The sequence below is a fragment of the Bufo bufo genome, chromosome 1, assembly GCF_905171765.1.
Source record: "Bufo bufo chromosome 1, aBufBuf1.1, whole genome shotgun sequence".
NCBI lineage: Eukaryota > Metazoa > Chordata > Amphibia > Anura > Bufonidae > Bufo > Bufo bufo.
The window spans coordinates 479971100-479992754 of NC_053389.1; the positions used below are offsets into that span (position 1 = coordinate 479971100).

General features: G+C 43.0%; 1 protein-coding gene across 1 annotated transcript in view; it reads left to right on the forward strand.

Moving 5' to 3' along the window:
• Nucleotides 1-21655, forward strand: part of LOC120980617 (cathepsin E-A-like) — a 44564-nt gene that overhangs the window by 13568 nt on the left and 9341 nt on the right. The window contains exons 3-6 of the mRNA XM_040409813.1: nt 11771-11888; nt 19194-19312; nt 20556-20755; nt 20836-20958. Of these exons, the coding sequence (XP_040265747.1) occupies nt 11771-11888; nt 19194-19312; nt 20556-20755; nt 20836-20958 (560 nt within the window). The remainder of the gene's footprint in view (nt 1-11770; nt 11889-19193; nt 19313-20555; nt 20756-20835; nt 20959-21655) is intronic.

Genomic DNA, 21655 nt, shown 5'->3' on the forward strand with positions numbered 1-21655 from the left:
ATATTCCAAAGAGCACCTTTCGGATTTCACAGGTCATTTTTTACAGAATTTGATTTCAAACTCCTTACCACACATTTGGGCCCCTAGAATGCCAGGGCAGTATAACTACCCCACAAGTGACCCCATTTTGGAAAGAAGAGACCCCAAGGTATTCGCTGATGGGCATAGTGAGTTCATGGAAGTTTTTTTTTTTGTCACAAGTTAGTGGAATATGAGACTTTGTATGAAAAAAAAAAAATAATAAAAAATCATCATTTTCCACTAACTTGTGACAAAAAATAAAAAATTCTAGGAACTCGCCATGCCCCTCACGGAATACCTTGGGGTGTCTTCTTTCCAAAATATGGTCACTTGTGGGGTAGTTATACTGCCCTGGCATTTTCCAGGGGCCCTAATGTGTGGTAAGTAGGTTAATGACCTGTGAAATCCGAAAGGTGCTCTTTGGAATGTGGGCCCCTTTGCCCACCTAGGCTGCAAAAAAGTGTCACACATCTGGTATCTCCGTACTCAGGAGAAGGTGGGGAATGTGTTTTGGGGTGTCATTTTACATATACCCATGCTGGGTGAGAGAAATATCTTGGCAAAAGACAACTTTTCCCATTTTTATTATACAAAGTTGGCATTTGACGAAGATATTTATCTCACCCGGCGTGGGTATATGTAAAAAGACACCCCAAAACACATTCCTCAACTTCTCCTGAATACAGAGATACCAGATGTGTGACACTTTTTTGCAGCCTAGGTGGGCAAAGGTGCCCAAATTCCTTTTAGGAGGGCATTTTTAGACATTTGGATACCAGACTTCTTCTCACGCTTTGGGGCCCCTAAAATGCCAGGGCAGTATAAATACCCCACATGTGACCCCATTTTGGAAAGAAGAGGCCCCAAGGTATTCGCTGATGGGCAGAGTGAGTTCATGGAAGTTTTTATTTTTTGTCACAAGTTAGTGGAATATGAGACTTTGTATGAAAAAAAAAAAAAAATCATCATTTTCCACTAACTTGTGACAAAAAATAAAAAATTCTAGGAACTCGCCATGCCCCTCACGGAATACCTTGGGGTGTCTTCTTTCCAAAATGGGGTCACTTGTGGGGTAGTTATACTGCCCTGGCATTCTAGGGGCCCAAATGTGTGGTAAGGAGTTTGAAATCAAATTCTGTAAAAAATGACCTGTGAAATCCGAAAGGTGCTCTTTGGAATATGGGCCCCTTTGCCCACCTAGACTGCAAAAAAGTGTCACACATCTGGTATCTCCGTACTCAGGAGAAGGTGGGGAATGTGTTTTGGGGTGTCATTTTACATATACCCATGCTGGGTGAGAGAAATATCTTGGCAAAAGACAACTTTTCCCATTTTTTTTATACAAAGTTGGCATTTGACCAAGATATTTATCTCACCCAGCATGGGTATATGTAAAAAGACACCCCAAAACACATTCCTCAACTTCTCCTGAATACAGAGATACCAGATGTGTGACACTTTTTTGCAGCCTAGGTGGGCAAAGGGGCCCATATTCCAAAGAGCACCTTTCGGATTTCACTCGTCATTTTTTACAGAATTTGATTTCAAACTCCTTACCACACATTTGGGCCCCTAGAATGCCAGGGCAGTATAACTACCCCACAAGTGACCCCATTTTGGAAAGAAGAGACCCCAAGGTATTTCGTGATGGGCATAGTGAGTTCATAGAACTTTTTATTTTTTGTCACAAGTTAGTGGAAAATGAGACTTTGTAAGAAAAAAAAATCAAAAAAAAAAATCATAATTTTCCGCTAACTTGTGACAAAAAATAAAAAGTTCTATGAACTCACTATGCCCATCAGCGAATACCTTAGGGTGTGTACTTTCCGAAATGGGGTCATTTGTGGGGTGTTTGTACTGTCTGGGCATTGTAGAACCTCAGCAAACATGACAGGTGCTCAGAAAGTCAGAGCTGCTTCAAAAAGCGGAAATTCACATTTTTGTACCATAGTTTGTAAACGCTATAACTTTTACCGAAACCATTTTTTTTTACCCAAACATTTTTTTTTTTATCAAAGGCATGTAGAACAATAAATTTAGAGCAAAATTTATATATGGATCTCGTTTTTTCTGCAAAATTTGACAACTGAAAGTGAAAAATGTCATTTTTTTGCAAAAAAATCGTTAAATTTCGATTAATAACAAAAAAAGTAAAAATGTCAGCAGCAATGAAATACCACCAAATGAAAGCTCTATTAGTGAGAAGAAAAGGAGGTAAAATTCATTTGGGTGGTAAGTTGCATGACCGAGCAATAAACGGTGAAAGTAGTGTAGGTCAGAAGTGTAAAAAGTGGCCTGGTCTTTCAGGGTGTTTAAGCACTGGGGGCTGAGGTGGTTAAAGGCTTCCGTTTTGCATTCCGTCATAATACAAATCTATGGGCAGCATAACGGATCCGTCCTGGTTTCCGTTATGCAGGACTGGACTTCTGCATAATGGATCTGTTATGCTGCCCATAGACTTGTATTATGAAGGATCAAAACAGAATGCCTCTTAAAGGGAGTCTGTCACCACAATTTTCCCTTATAGACCACTTACATAGCACTGTAGCATAACTATAGATCAGTCAAATGGTACCTTTGTCTTTTTGTTTGGATGTTCACCAGGGGCAAAAACTGAGTTTTATTCATATATAAATGAGAGCTCGCAAGTGCCCAGGGGCGGCGTTCGGGCTGTAAGTGCCCAGGCCGCTCTTCCTTCTTCTCACATAACCCCTCCCCAGCCTGTTGCTTGGCCCGCCCTGTAAGCCTCTTACGTCATCCAGTGTACTGGCCGATATCCCGCCAGCGCATGCGCACTGTGATGACCATTGTGGGCAGCAGCATCATTCCATGCAGTGCGCGGGCGGGATATCGGCCAGTACACTGGATGATGTAAAAGGGTCTTGCCCCTGGTGAACATCCAAACAAAAAGACAAAGGTACCATTTGACTGATCTATAGTTATGCTATGTAAGTGGTCTATAAGGGCAAATTGTGGTGACAGACTCCCTTTAAAGGCTTCCGTTTTGACTTCCGTCTTATGGATTCCATTATTTTCTGTTATAACCATGTTAGAACAGAAAGCCATAACAAAATACATAACGCTGATGTGAACCCACCCTAGGTATTAAAACAGGATGCCTTTATATTTATCTAATAGAAATGAGCTAAACAGCAAGGTTGTCAGTAAAGTGACATTCAACAAAAAAAAACAATAACAAAAACGTCTTGAGTCTGAGACAAAAGTCGTAATTTACCACAGGAAATGTCGCAAATATGATTCAAAAGTCACAAATATGTTTCAAAAGTAGCAGGTGCGTTCTGGCAGGGTTGGCTGAAATGGTGCATTTCGATTTAAAAAAAGTCGTATTTTAGTACTATTGACGTTAAAATGTTGCAAATCTAGAGAAATAGCGGGATAATAAAGTCATATTTTAAAAGTGGCCTGCACATTTTAATATATGAGGTGAAACAAATCACCACTTTTGATTTGTAGTGTTAGTATTTTTTTGACGCAAATTATGCCATTATTGATAAATGTCCTCCATTGCTTTCATTTGCATTCCATATTTCTCACTGTCATCAACAGAGATGACTTTTCTCATCCACAAATATGGACAAGAAAAAGGCTTGCTCTATAGTTTGTTAAATGGCCACAAAGATGTGCCAAAAATATGGATGTGTGCATGGCCCTGTAGAAATAAAAGGGTCAGCGTGCTATTCGCAAAAAATTCACAACGCACACCAAAGAAAAATATGGTTGCGTGCAAAGAGCCCTGATTTAAATTCAGTTGAGCTTTAGGTCCATTTTAGAGTTGTCTAAGGAATGTTATAACTCGGAATTTCATGTTATAATAATCATCAAATCTCCACCACCCCACCCCAATGCATCAGAGACAGCAAAATGAAAAATACTCCAGGAGCTGTGAGAAGGCTAGGGTCACGCTTCGGTGTGGGAGGGAAACACCACATCGTGCATAAGAGGGAAGTGGGAATAGGGAATCAGGCCTGAGAAGTAGAGAAGGAAAATGGACACCTCCTTGTAAAACCCTAACCAAAATCCTGACTGCCAGTATGAACAGACCCAAGAGGTAGGTATGTTCATATGCAGGAATACCTAGAGTCCTATCTAGCCCTATAGGACCCTGGCACTAATGGCAGGGACGAGACTACCTGTTCCTCCAAAAGGAGGGGCGAACAGGAGTCTCCTTCAGGCCTAATACAAACAATAGGGAAATGCAACACACAGAACCCAAACAAAATACAAAAGGGAAAGGAAAGACTTAACCTCAAAGGGGCTATGGAAGCACCAGAAACTCCACCGAGATCCACACACCAGCAATTCACAGGCACAGAAGCTGAAGCTATAAACCGCACAGCATAGTGGGAAAAGCAACTATAAATAAGGAAGGTTAAATGACCACATAGCAACACCTGAGGCAAGGGGTGTGGCCATTACCAGAAACAACACAAACGCCTATAAATCCACAAGGCAAACCTGTCAGATCAAACCACGTGTTGCCAGTCTCACCGATATCCTGCCACCTGTCACGTGAATGTCCGATTCACGTCAGATGCCAGTACCCACATCTTCTCCTCTGGTCCATAACCCTTCTTGTGAACAAGATACTGAAGAGATCTACGGAGATCTGAAATTCCAAACTACCGTCCACCATGACAGAAGCGGGTGGCAAGGAAGACGACTCCAAAGGTTCATCATATCTCTTCAACAAAGATTTATGAAACACATTATGAATTTTCAGGGCCTGAGGAAGTTCAAGATGAAAAGCAACAGGATTAATAATGGCAGTGATTTTATATGGACCAATAAATCTTGGACCCAACTTCCAAGAAGGTACCTTCAACTTAATGTTTCTTGTGGACAGCCACAAAGAATCACCCACTCTTAGGTCCCGACCATTCATGCGTTTCCTGTCTGCCACACGTTTATACTTGTTGCCCATATTCATCAAGTTATTTTGAATTTTCCGCCATATAGATAATGATGACGAAAAACGTTCCTCCTCAGGGATACCAGAAGTATCAGAACCAGAAAATGTGCCAAACTGCGGGTGAAACCCATATGCCCCAAAAAACGGCGACTTACCAGTGGACTCCTGTCTACGATTGTTTATGGCAAACTCTTCCAAAGACAAAAACGAAGACCACTCCTCCTGGTTCTCAGAGATAAAACATCTCAAGTAAGTCTCCAGACTCTGATTAGTGCGCTCCGTCTGTCCGTTAGACTGAGGATGAAAAGCCGAAGAAAAGTACAGTTGTACCCCCAGTTGACTACAGAACGCCTTCCAGAATCTGAAAACAAACTGAGTCCCACGATCCAAGACCACATCAGAGGGAATGCCATGGAGTTTCACAATGTTGTCAACAAACCCTTGTGCAAGTGTTTTAGCATTAGGTAGGCCCGGCAACGCTATAAAGTGCACAATTTTACTAAAGCGATCAACTCCCACCAGAATAACTGTCTTTCCTGAAGAATTAGGTAGATCAGTGATAAAATCTATGGATAAGTGAGTCCATGGTCTGGATGAAAAGGGCAACGGAAGTAAAGATCCGGAAGGCTGAGTATGTGTCACCTTAGCACGTGCACATGTACTACAGGCTGACACATAGTCCTCAACACACTTACGCAACCCTGGCCACCAGAATCTACGAGAGATGAGGTCGGCAGTGGATCTACTCCCACCGTACAGTGATGTTCCTCAAACACCTTGTGACACAACTCCGATGGCACAAACAGTTTCCCAGAGGGACAAGAATCCGGTGCGTCTCCCTGGGCCTCTAACACCTTCACCTCTAGGTCAGGGTAAAGAGCGGATATCACCACCTCTTCTGACAGTATCAGACTCAGATTTTCAAAATCACCACCTACAGGAAAACTACGTGACAAGGCATCTGTCTTGACATTCTTAATCCCAGGATGATAGCTGACAATGAAAGTAAATCTGGTGAAAAACAAAGACCATCTGGCTTGTCTCGGGTTCAGTCGTTTAGCTGACTCCAGGTAAGCCAGGTTTTGTGATCTGTGAACACCATGATCTCATTAATAGCCCCTTCCAACCAATGACGCCATTCCTCAAAAGCCAACTTAATGGCCAGTAACTCTTTGTTACCCACATCATAATTTCTCTCTGCAGAAGAGAGGTTTTTTTTAGAGAAAAAGGCACATGGATGCCATTTACCAGGTGACCGGCCCTGCGATAAAACTGCTACTACCCGCACCTCGGACGCGTCGACTTCCACAATGAAAGATTGTGATACATCCGGCTGCACCAATATAGGGGCAGAAGAGAAGCATTCCTTAATTGCAGAAAAGGCTCGCAATGCCGAATCAGACCACACTGAGACATCTGTCCCTTTCTTAGTCATGTCAGTTAAGGGTTTTACTATTGTCAAATAATTCTGAATACATTTTCGGTAATAGTTGTTGAACCCCAAAAATGGCATAAAAGTCTTCATTTTTTCGGGTCGATCGCAGTCCAATACAGCATGGACTTCCTCTGGATCCATTCAAAAACCTGCAGATGACAGCAGGTAGCCAAAAAACTTCATCTCGTGTACAGCAAGAACACACTTCTCTAGTTTCGCGCACAATTTATTGTCCTTTAAAATCTGTTACACCTGTCCAATGTGATTCTGATGTGTTTTCGCGTCTGGAGAATAAATTAGAATGTCATCCAAATACACAACTACAAATCTCCCCACAAGGTGATGAAAAATGTCATTCACAAAATGCTGGAAAACCGCAGGAGCATTGGTCAACCCGAAAGGCATGACCAGGCTCTCAAAGTGCCCCTCGGGAGTATTAAAAGCAGTCTTCCATTCATCCCCTTCCTTGATCCTAACCAGATTATATCCCCCCCCCTCCCATAAATCCAACTTGGAGAACACCTTGGCACCAATAATCTGGTCAAACAAATCGGGAATCAAAGGAAGAAGGTAAGGATCACGGACAGTAATCTAATTGAGTTCACGGAAATCCAGACATGGCCGAAGACCTCCATCCTTTTTTTAACAAAAAAGAACCCTGCTGCCACTGGAGACTTGGAAGGTCTTATGTGTCCTTTAGCCAAACTCTTGGTAATACTCTCTCATGGCCAGTCTTTCAGGTCCAGAAAGGTTATACAACTTAGATTTAGGCAATTTAGCTCTGGAAATAAGATTAATAGGACAATCATATTCCCGATGCAGAGGTAAATCCTGGCAACCACTCTCAGAAAACAGGTAGGCAAAATCAGATATAAAAGAGGGTAATGTCTTAGTAGTTAAAACAGAAAAAGATGTATTCAGAGAATTGTCAATGCAATAATTACCCCAATCCAGAATCTGTCTAGCTTGCCAATCGATGGTTGGATTGTGCTTGCTTAACCACGGTAAACCCAGAACCACCGATGCAGGAAGACCCTCCAACACAAAACAAGAGATAAATTCTTGATGAAAGTCACCCACAAACAAACTGAGTCCCACGATCCAAGACCACATCAGAGGGAATGCCATGGAGTTTCACAATGTTGTCAACAAACCCTTGTGCAAGTGTTTTAGCATTAGGTAGGCCCGGCAACACTATAAAGTGCACAATTTTACTAAAGCGATCAAATCCCACCAGAATAACTGTCTTTCCTGAAGAATTAGGTAGATCAGTGATAAAATCTATGGATAAGTGAGTCCATGGTCTGGATGAAAAGGGGAACGGAAGTAGAGATCCGGAAGGCTGAGTATGTGTCACCTTAGCACGTGCACATGTACTACAGGCAGACACATAGTCCTCAAAACACTTTTGCAAACCCTGGCTACCAGAATCTACGAGAGATGAGGTCGGCAGTGGATCTACTCCCACCGTACAGTGATGTTCCTCAAACACCTTGTGACACAACTCCGATGGCACAAACAGTTTCCCAGAGGGACAAGAATCCGGTGCGTCTCCCTGGGCCTCTAACACCTTCACCTCTAGGTCAGGGTAAAGAGCGGATATCACCACCTCCTCCGACAGTATCAGACTCGGATTTTCAAAATCAACACCTACAAGAAAACTATGTGACAAGGCATCTGCCTTGACATTCTTAATCCCAGGACGATAGGTGTAAATGAAATTTAATCTGGTGAAAAACAAAGACCATCTGGCTTGTCTCGGGTTCAGTCGTTTAGCTGACTCCAGGTAAGCCAGGTTTTGTGATCTGTGAACACCATGATCTCATGAATAGCCCCTTCCAACCAATGACGCCATTCCTCAAAAGCCAACTTAATGGCCGGTAACTCTATGTTACCCACATCATAATTTCTCTCTGCCGAAGAGAGGTTTTTTTTAGAGAAAAAGGCACATGGATGCCATTTACCAGATGACTGGCCCTGCGATAAAACTGCTACTACCCCCACCTCGGACACGTTGACTTCCACAATGAAAGATTGTGATACATCTGGCTGCACCAATATAGGGGCAGAAGAGAAGCATTCTTTAATCGCAGAAAAGGCTCGCAATGCTGAATCAGACCACACTGAGACATCTGTCCCTTTCTTAGTCATGTCAGTTAAGGGTTTTACTATTGTCGAAAAATTCTGAATACATTTTTGGTAATAGTTGGTGAACCCCAAAAACGGCATTAAAGCCTTCAGATTTTCGTGTCGATCCCAGTCCAATGCAACACAGACTTCCTCTGGATCCATTCAAAAACCTGCAGATGACAGCAGGTAGCCCAAAAACTGCACCTTGTGTACAGCAAGAACACACTTCTCTAATTTTGCGTACAAAAGGATCACAGACAGTAATCCAATTGAGTTCACGGAAATCCAGACATGGCCGAAGACCTCCGTCCTTTTTTTAACAAAAAATAACCCTGCTGCCACTGGAGACTTGGAAGGTCTTATATGTCCTTTAGCCAAACTCTTGGTAATATACTCTCTCATGGCCAGTCTTTCAGGTCCAGAAAGGTTATACAACCAAATCAATAGCAAAAACAGATTTTTTTTTTTTCCAATGCACTCGGTGACAACCCGTGCATACAGACGAACTGAGCATCAATCAGGTTCACCCCGGCCCCGGTGTCGATAAACACCTCAATCCTCACAGTTTTTTTCTCAGCAGCCAGGAGAAATTGGGTACTACCAGTAAAAGACAAATGCACATTGTCTGACTTTCCTATCACCCCTCCAAGAGTCAGATGGGAATTAAATGTCCCTCTTTTTTTTGCCATTAAATGCATGGACATACTCTGATAAAATGTCCCTTTTTTCTGCAGAAAAGACACACTCCCTTCCTATTGCCAGTATGCTTAAAAACGGATCCAGGAGTAGCTCCCCCTAATTGCATGGGTTTGTCCCCAGACATAAACCCAGGAGTAGCTTCACCCAAAGTATCAGAGGAGGACGATACATCATGTGATAGTACGTCCACAGAGTGGGGGCCCCTAGATCTCTCTCTCAGGCATCTATTCATGCGTATAGCCAGAGACATATCAGCCTCCAGAGACACTGGGGTTTCATGAAAGGGCAAGGCGTCCTTCAGCCGCTCTGATAACCCTTGACAAAACTGGCTACGGAGGGCAGGATCGTTCTACTCCGTATCCGTAGCCCACCTCCTAAATTCAGAGCAATAAATCTCAGCGGAACGATTACCCTGACGAAGGCCGCGCAGCTTGTTTCGGCTAGAGAGGTCCGATCCGGATCATCATAGATAAGGCCCAAAGCTTCGAAAAATTCATCTACCAACCAGAGAGACTGCGATCTGGTCGGCAGAGAAAAAGCCCATGACTGGGTATCCCCCTTAAGTAAGGAAATAACCACACCGACTCACTGTTTCGCATCCCCAGATGAGTGTGGACATAGCCTAAAATACAGTTTGCACGCCTCCCTAAACAAAATGAAATTATCAAGTCCCCCAGAGAATTTGTCTGGGAGTGCAACTTGAGGTTCAAGACAGGCCTGGTAACCACCACCCCCACTAGTATTAACCACCTGTGGTCTCTGCATCTGCGAGACGGTCGTGCGGAGGTCAGCTACCTCCAAAGACAGCCCTTGCAGCGGACCTGCCAGTGCAGCAATAGGATCCATGGCTGCACAAAAACAAAAAAAATTACGGTTTTGGCGGTTTATAATGTCACACCGAGCATAAGAGGGAAGGGGGAATAGGGAATCAGGCCTGAGAACTAGGCAAGGAAGATGGACACCTCCTAGTAAATCCCTAACCAAAATCCTGACTACCAGTATGAACAGACCCCAAAGGTAGGTATGTTCATGTGCAGGAATACCTAGAGTCCTATCTAGCCCCATAGGACCCCGGTACTAATTGCAGGGACGAGACTACCTGTTCCTCCAAAAGGATGGACGAACAGGAGTCTCCTTCAGGTCTAATACAAACAATAGGGAAATGCAATACACAGAAGCCAAACAAAATACAAAAGGGAAAGGAAAGACTTAACTTTAAAGGGGCTATGGAAGCACCAGAAACTCCACCGAGATCCACACAGCAGCAATACACTGGCACAGAAGCTGAAGCTATAAACCGCACAGCATAGTGGGAAAAGCAACTATAAATAAGGAAGGTTAAATGACCACATAGCAACACCTGAGGCAACACAAATGCCTATTGATCCACAAGGAAAACCTGTCAGATAAAACCACCTATTGCCAGTCTCACCGATCTCCTGCCACCTGTCACGTGAACGTCCGTGACAGCTAGACAGTACAGTAGATGTGCGACCTCTACATGGTGACAGATCTTTAGGCATTGGCAGTCCATTTGAATGTCCTTGCTTGTAAAGAGCATGATTCCAGCAGTAATTTTATCCCAGGTAATTGTTGGCTAAGAGGACATGTCATCATTCCTGGCCTGTCTGTTTTACGAAATCGTTTTAACTCCCATGCAATAATTATTCTAGAGCAACTTTTCTTAGAACTCTGTGTTGGTCTGTTCCTCACTTATTACTACTAGAATTTTTTTTAATGAATCTGCAACTGTTACCAATTGGGGGGGGAAGGGGGGGTCCCTACACAGCCTGACACTGGCAGCACTGATTGAACATTGGCAGAGTGTGCTGGAACCCACTCCAACTACCCTATCCACAGGATAGGTGATAAGGATCTGATCAATGGATCCCCACTGATCACAGGAATGAGGTGCCAGATCCCCTGGAGTGAATGGAGTGGTGGTCACATATGTGCAACTTCATTCAACTTTCTAGGACTGCGAAAAGTAAATCGAGTTTTGGCTATCTGTGGCAGTCCTATAAAGCTGAATGCAGGCATGGGATTCAACCAGTTCTCTCCAGTTCTCCAGATCTGGTTGTTAAAATTACAACTGGATCGGAGAACCGTGTTACCGACTGAGTCCCGATCCGGTGCTCTGGCGGCAGCAGGGCAGCTAGAGATTGTTCACTTCCATTGCTTTGCGCACCGCTGATAGTTTAGCTCCTTAGTTGGGTGGTATGTGTGTGTAGTGTATATATGGTGTATTTACGGTATGTATGTGTACCATGTATATGGTGTATTTATGTGTATGTGTGTTGCATATATATGGTGTATGTACATGTAAACAGACATGTTAGAAGTGGTGAAAGGTCCTCTTTAGCTAACAATTCCCTGGTATATTATATATAATGGGGATAGGGGATACATTCTTATGATGCAATTCTTTTTTGCTGGAGTGCTCCATTAAGAATACAGCAATAGTGATGACTGGTTCTCATTATTACTCATTAGTGCTGTTCTAGAGAATGTCTATAGTTATATACTGGCCAACTATAGTTTTTCTACTTTTGCAGGCTCAATACTATGGGCAAATTAGTCTTGGGACTCCTCCACAGAACTTCAATGTGGTTTTTGACACTGGATCTTCCAACTTGTGGATCCCATCCTCTTTCTGCATCAGTGAAGCATGCAGTAAGTTGTACAATATATACAAAAATAATTTTGATATAGCTAAAATATAACTAAAAACATTAATTTTGCAGCCTTTCCATAACAATCCTTTTTATATATAAGATGTATAGGTTATGGTACCTGAGGGGGGAGGGGGGGGGGGATACAAGCTGAGGTGCAGCCTGTGGTGGAGTTTTTTTAAATTATTTGAACAATAACTGGTAAAATGATGGATAGGCACACTACATCTGAAGTCATAGACCTGAATATCCTTAAATCATTTATTAAAATTATATGAAAATATCCCTAAAACAATGTTATTCCAGTTGCATGCAATCTATATAAAACCAAACATAAAATACAACTAAACATAAAATACTGGATGTTTGTCTTTCAATCAATGTGCAATTTGACTATATATACGTCTGCACAAATGTGCACTATGGTATTACTACTGTCTTGATGGTTGCTATTAGTTACTCTAGCTCAATATGTAGCATAGCCATTGAACATACAGGTCCTTCTCAAAAAATTAGCATATTGTGATAAAGTTTATTATTTTCTGTAATGTACTGATAAACATTAGACTTTCATATATTTTTGATTCATTACACACAACTGAAGTAGTTCAAGCCTTTTCTTGTTTTAATATTGATGATTTTGGCATACAGCTCATGAAAACCCAAAATTCCTATCTCCAAAAATTAGCATATCATGAAAAGGTTCTCTAAACGAGCTATTAACCTAATTATCTGAATCAACTAATTAACTCTAAACACCTGCAAAAGATTCCTGAGGCTTTTAAAAACTCCCAGCCTGGTTCATTACTCAAAACCACAATCATGGGTAAGACTGCCGACCTGACTGCTGTCCAGAAGGCCATCATTGACACCCTCAAGCAAGAGGGTAAGACACAGAAAGAAATTTCTGAACGAATAGGCTGTTCCCAGAGTGCTGTATCAAGGCACCTCAGTGGGAAGTCTGTGGGAAGGAAAAAGTGTGGCAGAAAACGCTGCACAACGAGAAGAGGTGACCGGACCCTGAGGAAGATTGTGGAGAAGGACCGATTCCAGACCTTGGGGGACCTGCGGAAGCAGTGGACTGAGTCTGGAGGATGACTGGGGAGAGGGAAATGCCAAAATGCCTGAAGTCCAGTGTCAAGTACCCACAGTCAGTGATGGTCTGGGGTGCCATGTCAGCTGCTGGTGTTGGTCCACTGTGTTTTATCAAGGGCAGGGACAATGCAGCTAGCTATCAGGAGATTTTGGAGCACTTCATGCTTCCATCTGCTGAAAAGCTTTATGGAGATGAAGATTTCATTTTTCAGCACGACCTGGCACCTGCTCACAGTGCCAAAACCACTGGTATTACTGTGCTCAATTGGCCTGCCAACTCTCCTGACCTGAACCCCATAGAGAATCTGTGGGATATTGGGAAGAGAAAGTTGAGAGACGCAAGACCCAACACTCTGGATGAGCTTAAGGCCGCTATCGAAGCATCCTGGGCCTCCATAACACCTCAGCAGTGCCACATGCTGATTGCCTCCATGCCACGCCGCATTGAAGCAGTCATTTCTGCAAAAGGATTCCCGACCAAGTATTGAGTGCATAACTGAACTTAATTATTTGAAGGTTGACTTTTTTTGTATTAAAAACACTTTTCTTTTATTGGTCGGATGAAATATGCAAATTTTTGGAGATAGGAATTTTGGGTTTTCATGAGCTGTATGCCAAAATCATCAATATTAAAACAAGAAAAGGCTTGAACTACTTCAGTTGTGTGTAATGAATCTAAAATATATGAAAGTCTAATGTTTATCAGTACATTACAGAAAATAATGAACTTTATCACAATATGCTAATTTTTTTTAGAAGGACCTGTATATGGTCCTCAAACATCCACACGATGTATGGTAGATGATATTATCACACAATATGTAATATTAGTTGATAGACGGTATATATAATTTATTTAAATAGTTTCATTTATACTCCACACAGTCCAGCTCTATAAGTATATCACCATATCTTGGTAGGATTTTGATAACTCTTAATGCCATTTGTATTTGGTCCGCAGTCACTTTCAAATTACTGACATTCTTCCTTTGATAATACAGACATTAATCCTTTGATATGTTTGCTATTAGCAACATTCATGTACTCACTCGTTGGTGGATAGTGGTGCATCAGCTGTGGCATCCCACGTGGTCTTGCTGCTGGTTACCACCTACCTCCACCTCTCTGAATTACCTGTGGAAAATACGTCAAGAACTGGAGAAATAAAAGCAAAAAGTGTAGCGCTCCCTTGATCATTTGCTCAGAGCTATATGAACTCTGTAATCCTTTGAACAAGTGATTGTGATTCCCTTTAGGCCGAATGCACACGGCCGTGTTCCGCGGCCGAGAGCGGTCCATGGTATGTATGCAGGGCTGGATTCCTGTTCAGAGCAGGAGCGCACGGCGTCATTGGTTGCTATGACGCCGTGCACTTCATGCCGCCGGCATACCACGGACCACTCTCGGCCGCGGAACACAGCGCTGTGCTTTCGGCCTTACCACGTGGGATGCTAAGATTCAGCCGCAGCAACTGATTTTGAAATCCGGACAGTGAGATCACTCACAGGTAATTCAGAGAGGTGGAGGTAAGTGGTAACCAGCAGCAAGACCACGTGGGATGCCACAGCTGATACACCACTATCCACCAACGAGTGAGTACATGAATGTTGCTAATAGCAAACATATCAAAGGATTAATGTCTGTATTATCAAAGGAAGAATGTCAGTAATTGAAAAAAGTGACTGCGGACCAAATACAAATGGCATTAAGAGTTATTAAAATCCTAACAAGATATGGTGATATACTTATAGAGCTGGACTGTTTGGATTTTTAGAGTGTAAATGACATTATTTAAATAAATGATATATACCGTCTATCAACTAATATTACATATTGTGTGATAATATCATCTTCCATACATCGTGTGGATGTTTGAGGACCATATATGTTCAATGGCAATGCTACATATTGAGCTAGAGCAACTAATAGCAACCATCAAGACAGTAGTAATACCATAGTGCACATTTGTGCAGACGTATATATAGTCAAATTGCACATTGATGGAAAGACAAACATCCAGTATTTTATGTTTAGTTGTATTTTATGTTTAGTTTTATGTAGATTGCATGCAACTGGAATAACATTGTTTTAGGGATATTTTTATATAATTTTAATAAATGATTTAAGGATATTCCGGCCTTTGACTTCAGATGTAGTGTTCAGAACAAAAGAGAAATTGGAGCTCAAAAAGCCTAAATTGTAAATATTATAAATATTTTATTGTATCATATAGAAACATCAAAATTACATACAAAAAATGCAGTGGGACAGGGAACAAAAAAGGAACAGGGAAAAGAGAAAATGGCGCCACCCTGGAAGGGGAACTCCGGTCATAGATGATGGTGTGTGTAGTCAGCGGGATAAATGCATAATAATGAAAGAATATAATAGCACCGCGGATACACAGTAAATGTAATGGCAAAGGTGAGTCCCAGGTAAGGAAAGATAGAATGCCCACACAAACAAGGGCATACGCATCCGGCTTGCAGGTGAAGACCTAGCAGGAAAATAACAATCCAAATGGAGCAAAGCCGGGATGTGAAAAAGTAAGATGAGACTCATCAAGGTATCAGACCAGGAGGAGACCAACCAGGATGGCGCTACCCCAACGCGCGTTTCGGCGTGCCTTCGTCAGGGGGTGTTCCTTTTTTGTTCCCTATCCCACTGCATTTTTTGTATGTAATTTTGATGTTTCTATATGATACAATAAAATATTTATAATATTTACAATTTTGGCTTTTTGAGCTCCAATTTCTCTTTTGTTCTGATTTGTGCTCGGGAGCTTTAGCTGAGTTATCTTCATAGGGGTGTCTTTTTGGGTACATTGGGTGAGCACAGGCTCCCCTTGATTCTTCTTTGCCCTTCCTTGACGCCCCTAGGGTCATCCCCCCTTCCCTTCTGTTCAGATGTAGTGTGCCTATCCATCATTTTAACAGTTATTGTTAATTTTTTTGTGTGGCGGGGTGAAGTCACAGTGATAGAGCACCTTAATCCAGGGTAACCGGAGGGTGAGACGCTTTTCAATAATATTGTTTTTAAATTATTTACTTTTTTTTTTCTTTATTGTTTTATTGTACTGTTTGTGCCCCCCATAAGGTCATACAAAACCTTTAGGGGACATTTAACAGTACATTTTTTAAATGTATTACTAATTGCTGACATAGTAGTTCCAGTTACAGACAGTGGCGTGCTAGGAGGGGTGATCCGCCCCGGGTGCCAGCTGTCAGGGGGGTGCTAGAGTTGCCAGAAGCATTGAGCGCTTCCATCAATACAGATGGAACCGCTCATTGCTGGAGCACTGGGAGCTGCAGTCCTGTCACTCACTGACCGCTCAGCTCGCTCCTCCCCTCCTTCAAGCCAGCAGCTCACAGAATGGTGAAATAGGGAGACTTCTCTCTGCTCCACCATTTAAGCCTGCATGCACAGATCGCGCTGCCAGCTTGTATGGGAGGATTCTGCAGCCTGGGAATCTGCCTAAGCTCCTCCTACACAGTGCTGCAGAGAGATCTGTGTCTGCAGGGGAGAGCTGGATGTGAGCTTCAGGAACGGGGCAAGGTGAGTAGGTACTGTTTTTTTTTTTTTTAACACAGAGGGGGGACAGAGAGGGCATTACTACCATAAAGGAGGCACAGTGGGCATTACTACCATAAGGAGGGCAGAGAGGGCATTACTACTACAAAGGGGGCACAGAGGACATTACTGCTACAAAGGGGACACAGAGGGCATTACTACCATAAAGGGGGCATGGAAGGCATTACTACTACAAAGGGGGCACAGAGGGCATTACTACAAAAAAGGGGTCACAGAGGGCTTTACTACTGTGAAGGGGGCACAGTGGGCATTACTACTGTGATGGGGCATAACTGTTATGAGGGACAGAGTGGGCATTACTACTGTGAAGAGGGCACAATGGGCATTACTACTGTGAAAGGGCCCAGAGTCCATTACTAATGTGAAGGGGGCACAGAGAGGGCATAACTACTGTGAGGGGGCACAAAGAGGGTATTACCACTGTAAAGGGGGCACAGATAGGCAGGGCCGGCGCCACCCATAAGCAGAGTAGGCCACCGCGTAGAGCGCACTCTTGCTGGGGGCACCGGCGCTCTGGAGTCTGGCCACCAGTGGCGTTGCGAGGTGGGTGCGGCGGGTGCGGGCCGCATCGGGTAACACCAGTCTGATGGGGTGTCACCCGCCGGACCCAAGTTCCCAACACCACTAGCACCCCCCCCTTGTACATGTGTCGCTAATCTGATCCTGTACTTGCCGGCTGCCCGGGCATGAGTTCAGTCACTTCGGCGCACAATCCCGCGAGACCCGTGACCTCCCGAGGTTAGTCTCACGGGATCACGCATCGCAGGACGGGATTGCGCGCCGAAGACACTGAACTTAACTGAACTCATGCTCGCGCAGCTGGCAAGTACAGACTGTACAGGATCAGCGACACAAGTACGGGGGAGGGGCAATCTACATAATGGAGGGCAGTCTGGGGGCAAAATTAACTTGTGTGGGGGCAAAATTAACTTGTGTGGGGGCAAAATTACTTAGTGGGGGCAAAATTACTTAGTGTGGGCGCAAATTATTTAGTGGGGGGCAAATTACATAATGGAGGGCAGTGTGGGGGCAAACAACATAATGTGTGGCAGTGTGGGGGGCAAATTAATCTGAGGCAGTGTGGGGGAAAATTACATAATGTGGGGCAGTGTAGGGGTAAATTACTTAATGTGGGGCAGTGTGGGGGCAAATCACATAATGTGGGGCAGTGTGGGGGCAAATTACATAATGTGGGGCAGTGTGGGGGGCAAATTACATAATATGAGGCAGTGTGGGGGGGAAATTACTTAATGTAGGGCAGTATGAGGGCAAATTACTTAATGTGGGGCAGTGTAGGGGCAAATTGCATAATGTGGGGCAGTGTGGGGGGCATATTACTTAATGTGGGGCAGTGTGGGGGGCAAATTACTTAATGTGGGGAAGTGTAGGGGGCAGTATTACTAATGAGGGCATTCTAGAAGGGAATTACTATTGGTGGGACTATGAGGAGCACTATTACTATGGGGGCACTATTATTTCTTCAGGAAATGGTATTGGAGCCGGGGCACAGCGAGCAGCAGGATAACACTGTGGGGACTCCAGGTTGGGGGATGATGATAGAAAAGTGAGCACACTAAGATGTCTGTGTGTCACACTCTGCAGAGACGAGGCGGCTGAGAGAAGTGTCCGGACCGAATGGAGAAGATGATGACAGAGAAGATCTACATTGGAGAAGACGTCACCTCGAGGCCCTGGATGTGAGAGGTATGTGCTGCTGTATATGTGCAATGCTGCTATTTTATGTTTTGTATATGAGAAAATGTTTACAATTAAAATGTTTAAATTAAATGTTCTATTTTACTATTTTTATTATTTGGTCGAAAGGCTGATTGGGGGAGGGGGGATTGTAACGGGACTGCTGTAGAATATCTAAAATTACCTTGTCAAGTAAAATGTTGCATGCAACAATCATTAAATAGGTGGCAGACAAAAAGGGGCAGGTCAAATGGTATGGTCAATGGGCGGAGTCAAGGGGGGCGTTAAAATTAGCTTTTGCCTAGGGTGGCAAAAATCCTTGCACCAGCCCTGCAGATAGGGTATTACTTCTGTGAAAGGGGCACAATGAAGGAATAAGCACTGTTATGGGGGCACAATGTGGATTTTATTAGGGGGCACATATCTAGATATAACTATTGTTAAGGTTGTACAATGAGGGCAATGCTATTGTGAGGTGGCACAATTTTTTAAGTATTGGGGAGGGGGGGGGGGGGCGCCCCTGTTGCCAAACACCCTAGACACGCCACTGGTTACAGAAGGGAATACAGCCCTCAGGGAGGTTGTCCAGGGCCCCAGCAATAACAAGACGACTGGGACCGCAGCAGGAAGTGGTATTGCCACTTCCCAATCTCTATACAAAGCTCTCATTGAGAGATGGGGAAGGCACGGACAGTGAAAAGCTGTCCCTGCTTCCCCTATGGGGAGCCCTGCTGTCATTAACAGCAGGCTCCCTGCCCTCGCAGCTGCACGTTTAGAGAGCAGTTGCGGTCTCTGCACTGACATTTTAAAATTTCCATGATGCAGAGATATGTGCTGACCGCTAAGACGTAGTCAATGGGCGGTTGGCAAGTGGTTAAGTAAATAAAGACAAGAATCAGATTAATGTGTCATCATTTATTCTCAGGTGCGCATGCAAAATTCCAATCTTTTCTATCCACTTCCTATCAGCATGGTGGGAGAACCTTCTCAATCCATTATGGCACTGGACAACTTGTTGGTATAACTGGTAAAGATACACTCCGGGTAAGAATTTTTTTTTGCCTTGAGAGCTATACACTGCATAGATACTGTATGGATCTGTGCCACAAAGCATTAACACATGTTTTGAGGATCCTTTTAGATTCAATGTAACATATGGTGCCTATGGTAAAAGAAATACGTGTGGCTAGACCATAATCAGATGCCTTAGGTACTAGTTTAAGATGTCCTATATAGGTCAGTGTCATGTAAACCTCTTCTAATGTCACTATAAAAAAGCATAACCTCGCCCCCTACTGTTCTGTATTTGGCAGTTCTACTATTTTCTCTTTTTCATGTTTAAAACTTGAACAGAATAAAATTTTTTTTTTTTTTACAAAAAAGAAGCATAATTCAGAGGGAGGAGGGCATGAGATGTATGCCAGGAGGACATAATCTGTGTCTACCCAGCATTACTAGCCAGTAGATACTATTATGTGCAATCTGCGCTTGCAGGGCAATACAGTTTTTCATAATGTACACCACAATGATGTCCTTGTGGTACTCCGCTGATATGTAGTACTTGGAGTAGGGTTCCCATCCCTTACTTAAAGTAAATGAATATACTCCAGCAAAAGTGCTGGAGTTTTTTCATTTACCTTAAAGGGGCTGTTCCACTTCAGCAAATAGCATTTATTGTGTAAAAGAAGTTAATACAAGTCACTTACTAATGTATTGTGATTGTCCATATTGCCTTCTTTGCTGGCTGGATTCATTTTTCCATCACATTACACACTGCAGGTTTCCATGGTTATGACCATTCTGTAATCCATCAGCGGTGGCTGTGCTTGCACACTATAGGAAAAAGCACTAGCCTATGTGCGCTCCCTTGGTCCTGGCCACCAGAAAGGCAAGAACTTTTTCCTACAGTGTGCAAGCACGACCACCGCCGATGGATTACAAGCTGGTCGTAACCATGGAAACGAGCGGTGTATAATATGATAAAAATATTACTCTAGCCAGCAAAGGAGGCACCATGGATAAATACAATACATTAGTAAGTGCCTTGTATTAACTTTGTCTACATGATAAATGCCACTTGCTGAAGTGAGACAGCTCATTTACAGCACATTCCTAAATTGAATTTTAGGAAAAACGTAGGTCCTGGCCCATTCTTGTCATTGTACTTTCAAACAATCAACCTCTAACCAGGATTGTCATAACTAGCCCAATTTTACTGATGCTCCACCATGGTTTTACATTTATATCTATGATTTGTGCTATCTATGTGTTGTCTGTTCCCATGCAGATCAGTAACCTGACAATTGATGGGCAGGATTTTGGGCAGTCAGTCATGGAGCCAGGCAGGACTTTTTTACTGGCACAGTTTGATGGAGTGTTGGGTCTTGGATACCCTTCACTTGCTGTTGCTAATGCAGTCCCAGTGTTTGACCAGATAATGGAGAAAAATCTAGTGGATAAGCCAATATTTTCCTTCCATTTGAATAAGTAGGTATAAAACAATAACATCTAAAAACATACTGCAACGTTTATTCTGTATTTTCAACTCACTGTCAATTGTTTCACAGAGATAACAATTTTGAATATGGAGGAGAACTCATATTAGGGGGGATAGATCATTCTCTGTACAAAGGCCCAATTCACTGGATTCCCCTTACGAATAAGGGCTACTGGCAAATACGACTTGATAGGTAGGTATTCGTACAAGTGCACAATTAGTGCTCATTCAGACAAGCATTTTTCACTTCCAGATAGCACCAGGACTAAACAGTGACCCATGACAGTCAATAGGCCAAAATACATGTTAGATCATCCGTCTGTTAAGAAAAAATAGCAGCAGGAACCACCTTCTTTCATGCTTGACTGGTGCCCTTCAAGTCAATGGGTCAGTGAAAAAAACAACAAAAAAAAAACTGTTGGCACAATAATGCCATCTGTTACTCATTGATGGTTGCTAGAAGGTGTCGTGAAAAACTGACAACTTATTCCATACAAATGCAGCAGTCTGAGACAGTCCTGATTCAATACGGATGGAAAATAGAGAGATAAAACTATAATGGCCGCGTTTTACATTGTTAGGCCTAGTTCACACAAACGTTTTTTTTTTGCGAGTGTACGGGCCGTTTTTTTGTGTTCCGTATACGGTCCGTATACGGAACCATTCATTTCAATGGTTCCGCAAAAAAAACGGAATGTGTTCCGTATGCATTCCGTTTCCGTATTTCAGTTTTTCCGTTTCGTTGAAAGATAGAAGATGTCCTATATTTGGCCACAAATCACGTTCCGTGGCTCCATTAAAGTCAATGGGTCCGCAAAAAAAACTGAACACATACGGAAATGCATCCGTATGTCTTCCGTATCTGTTCCGTTTTTGCTGAACCATCTATT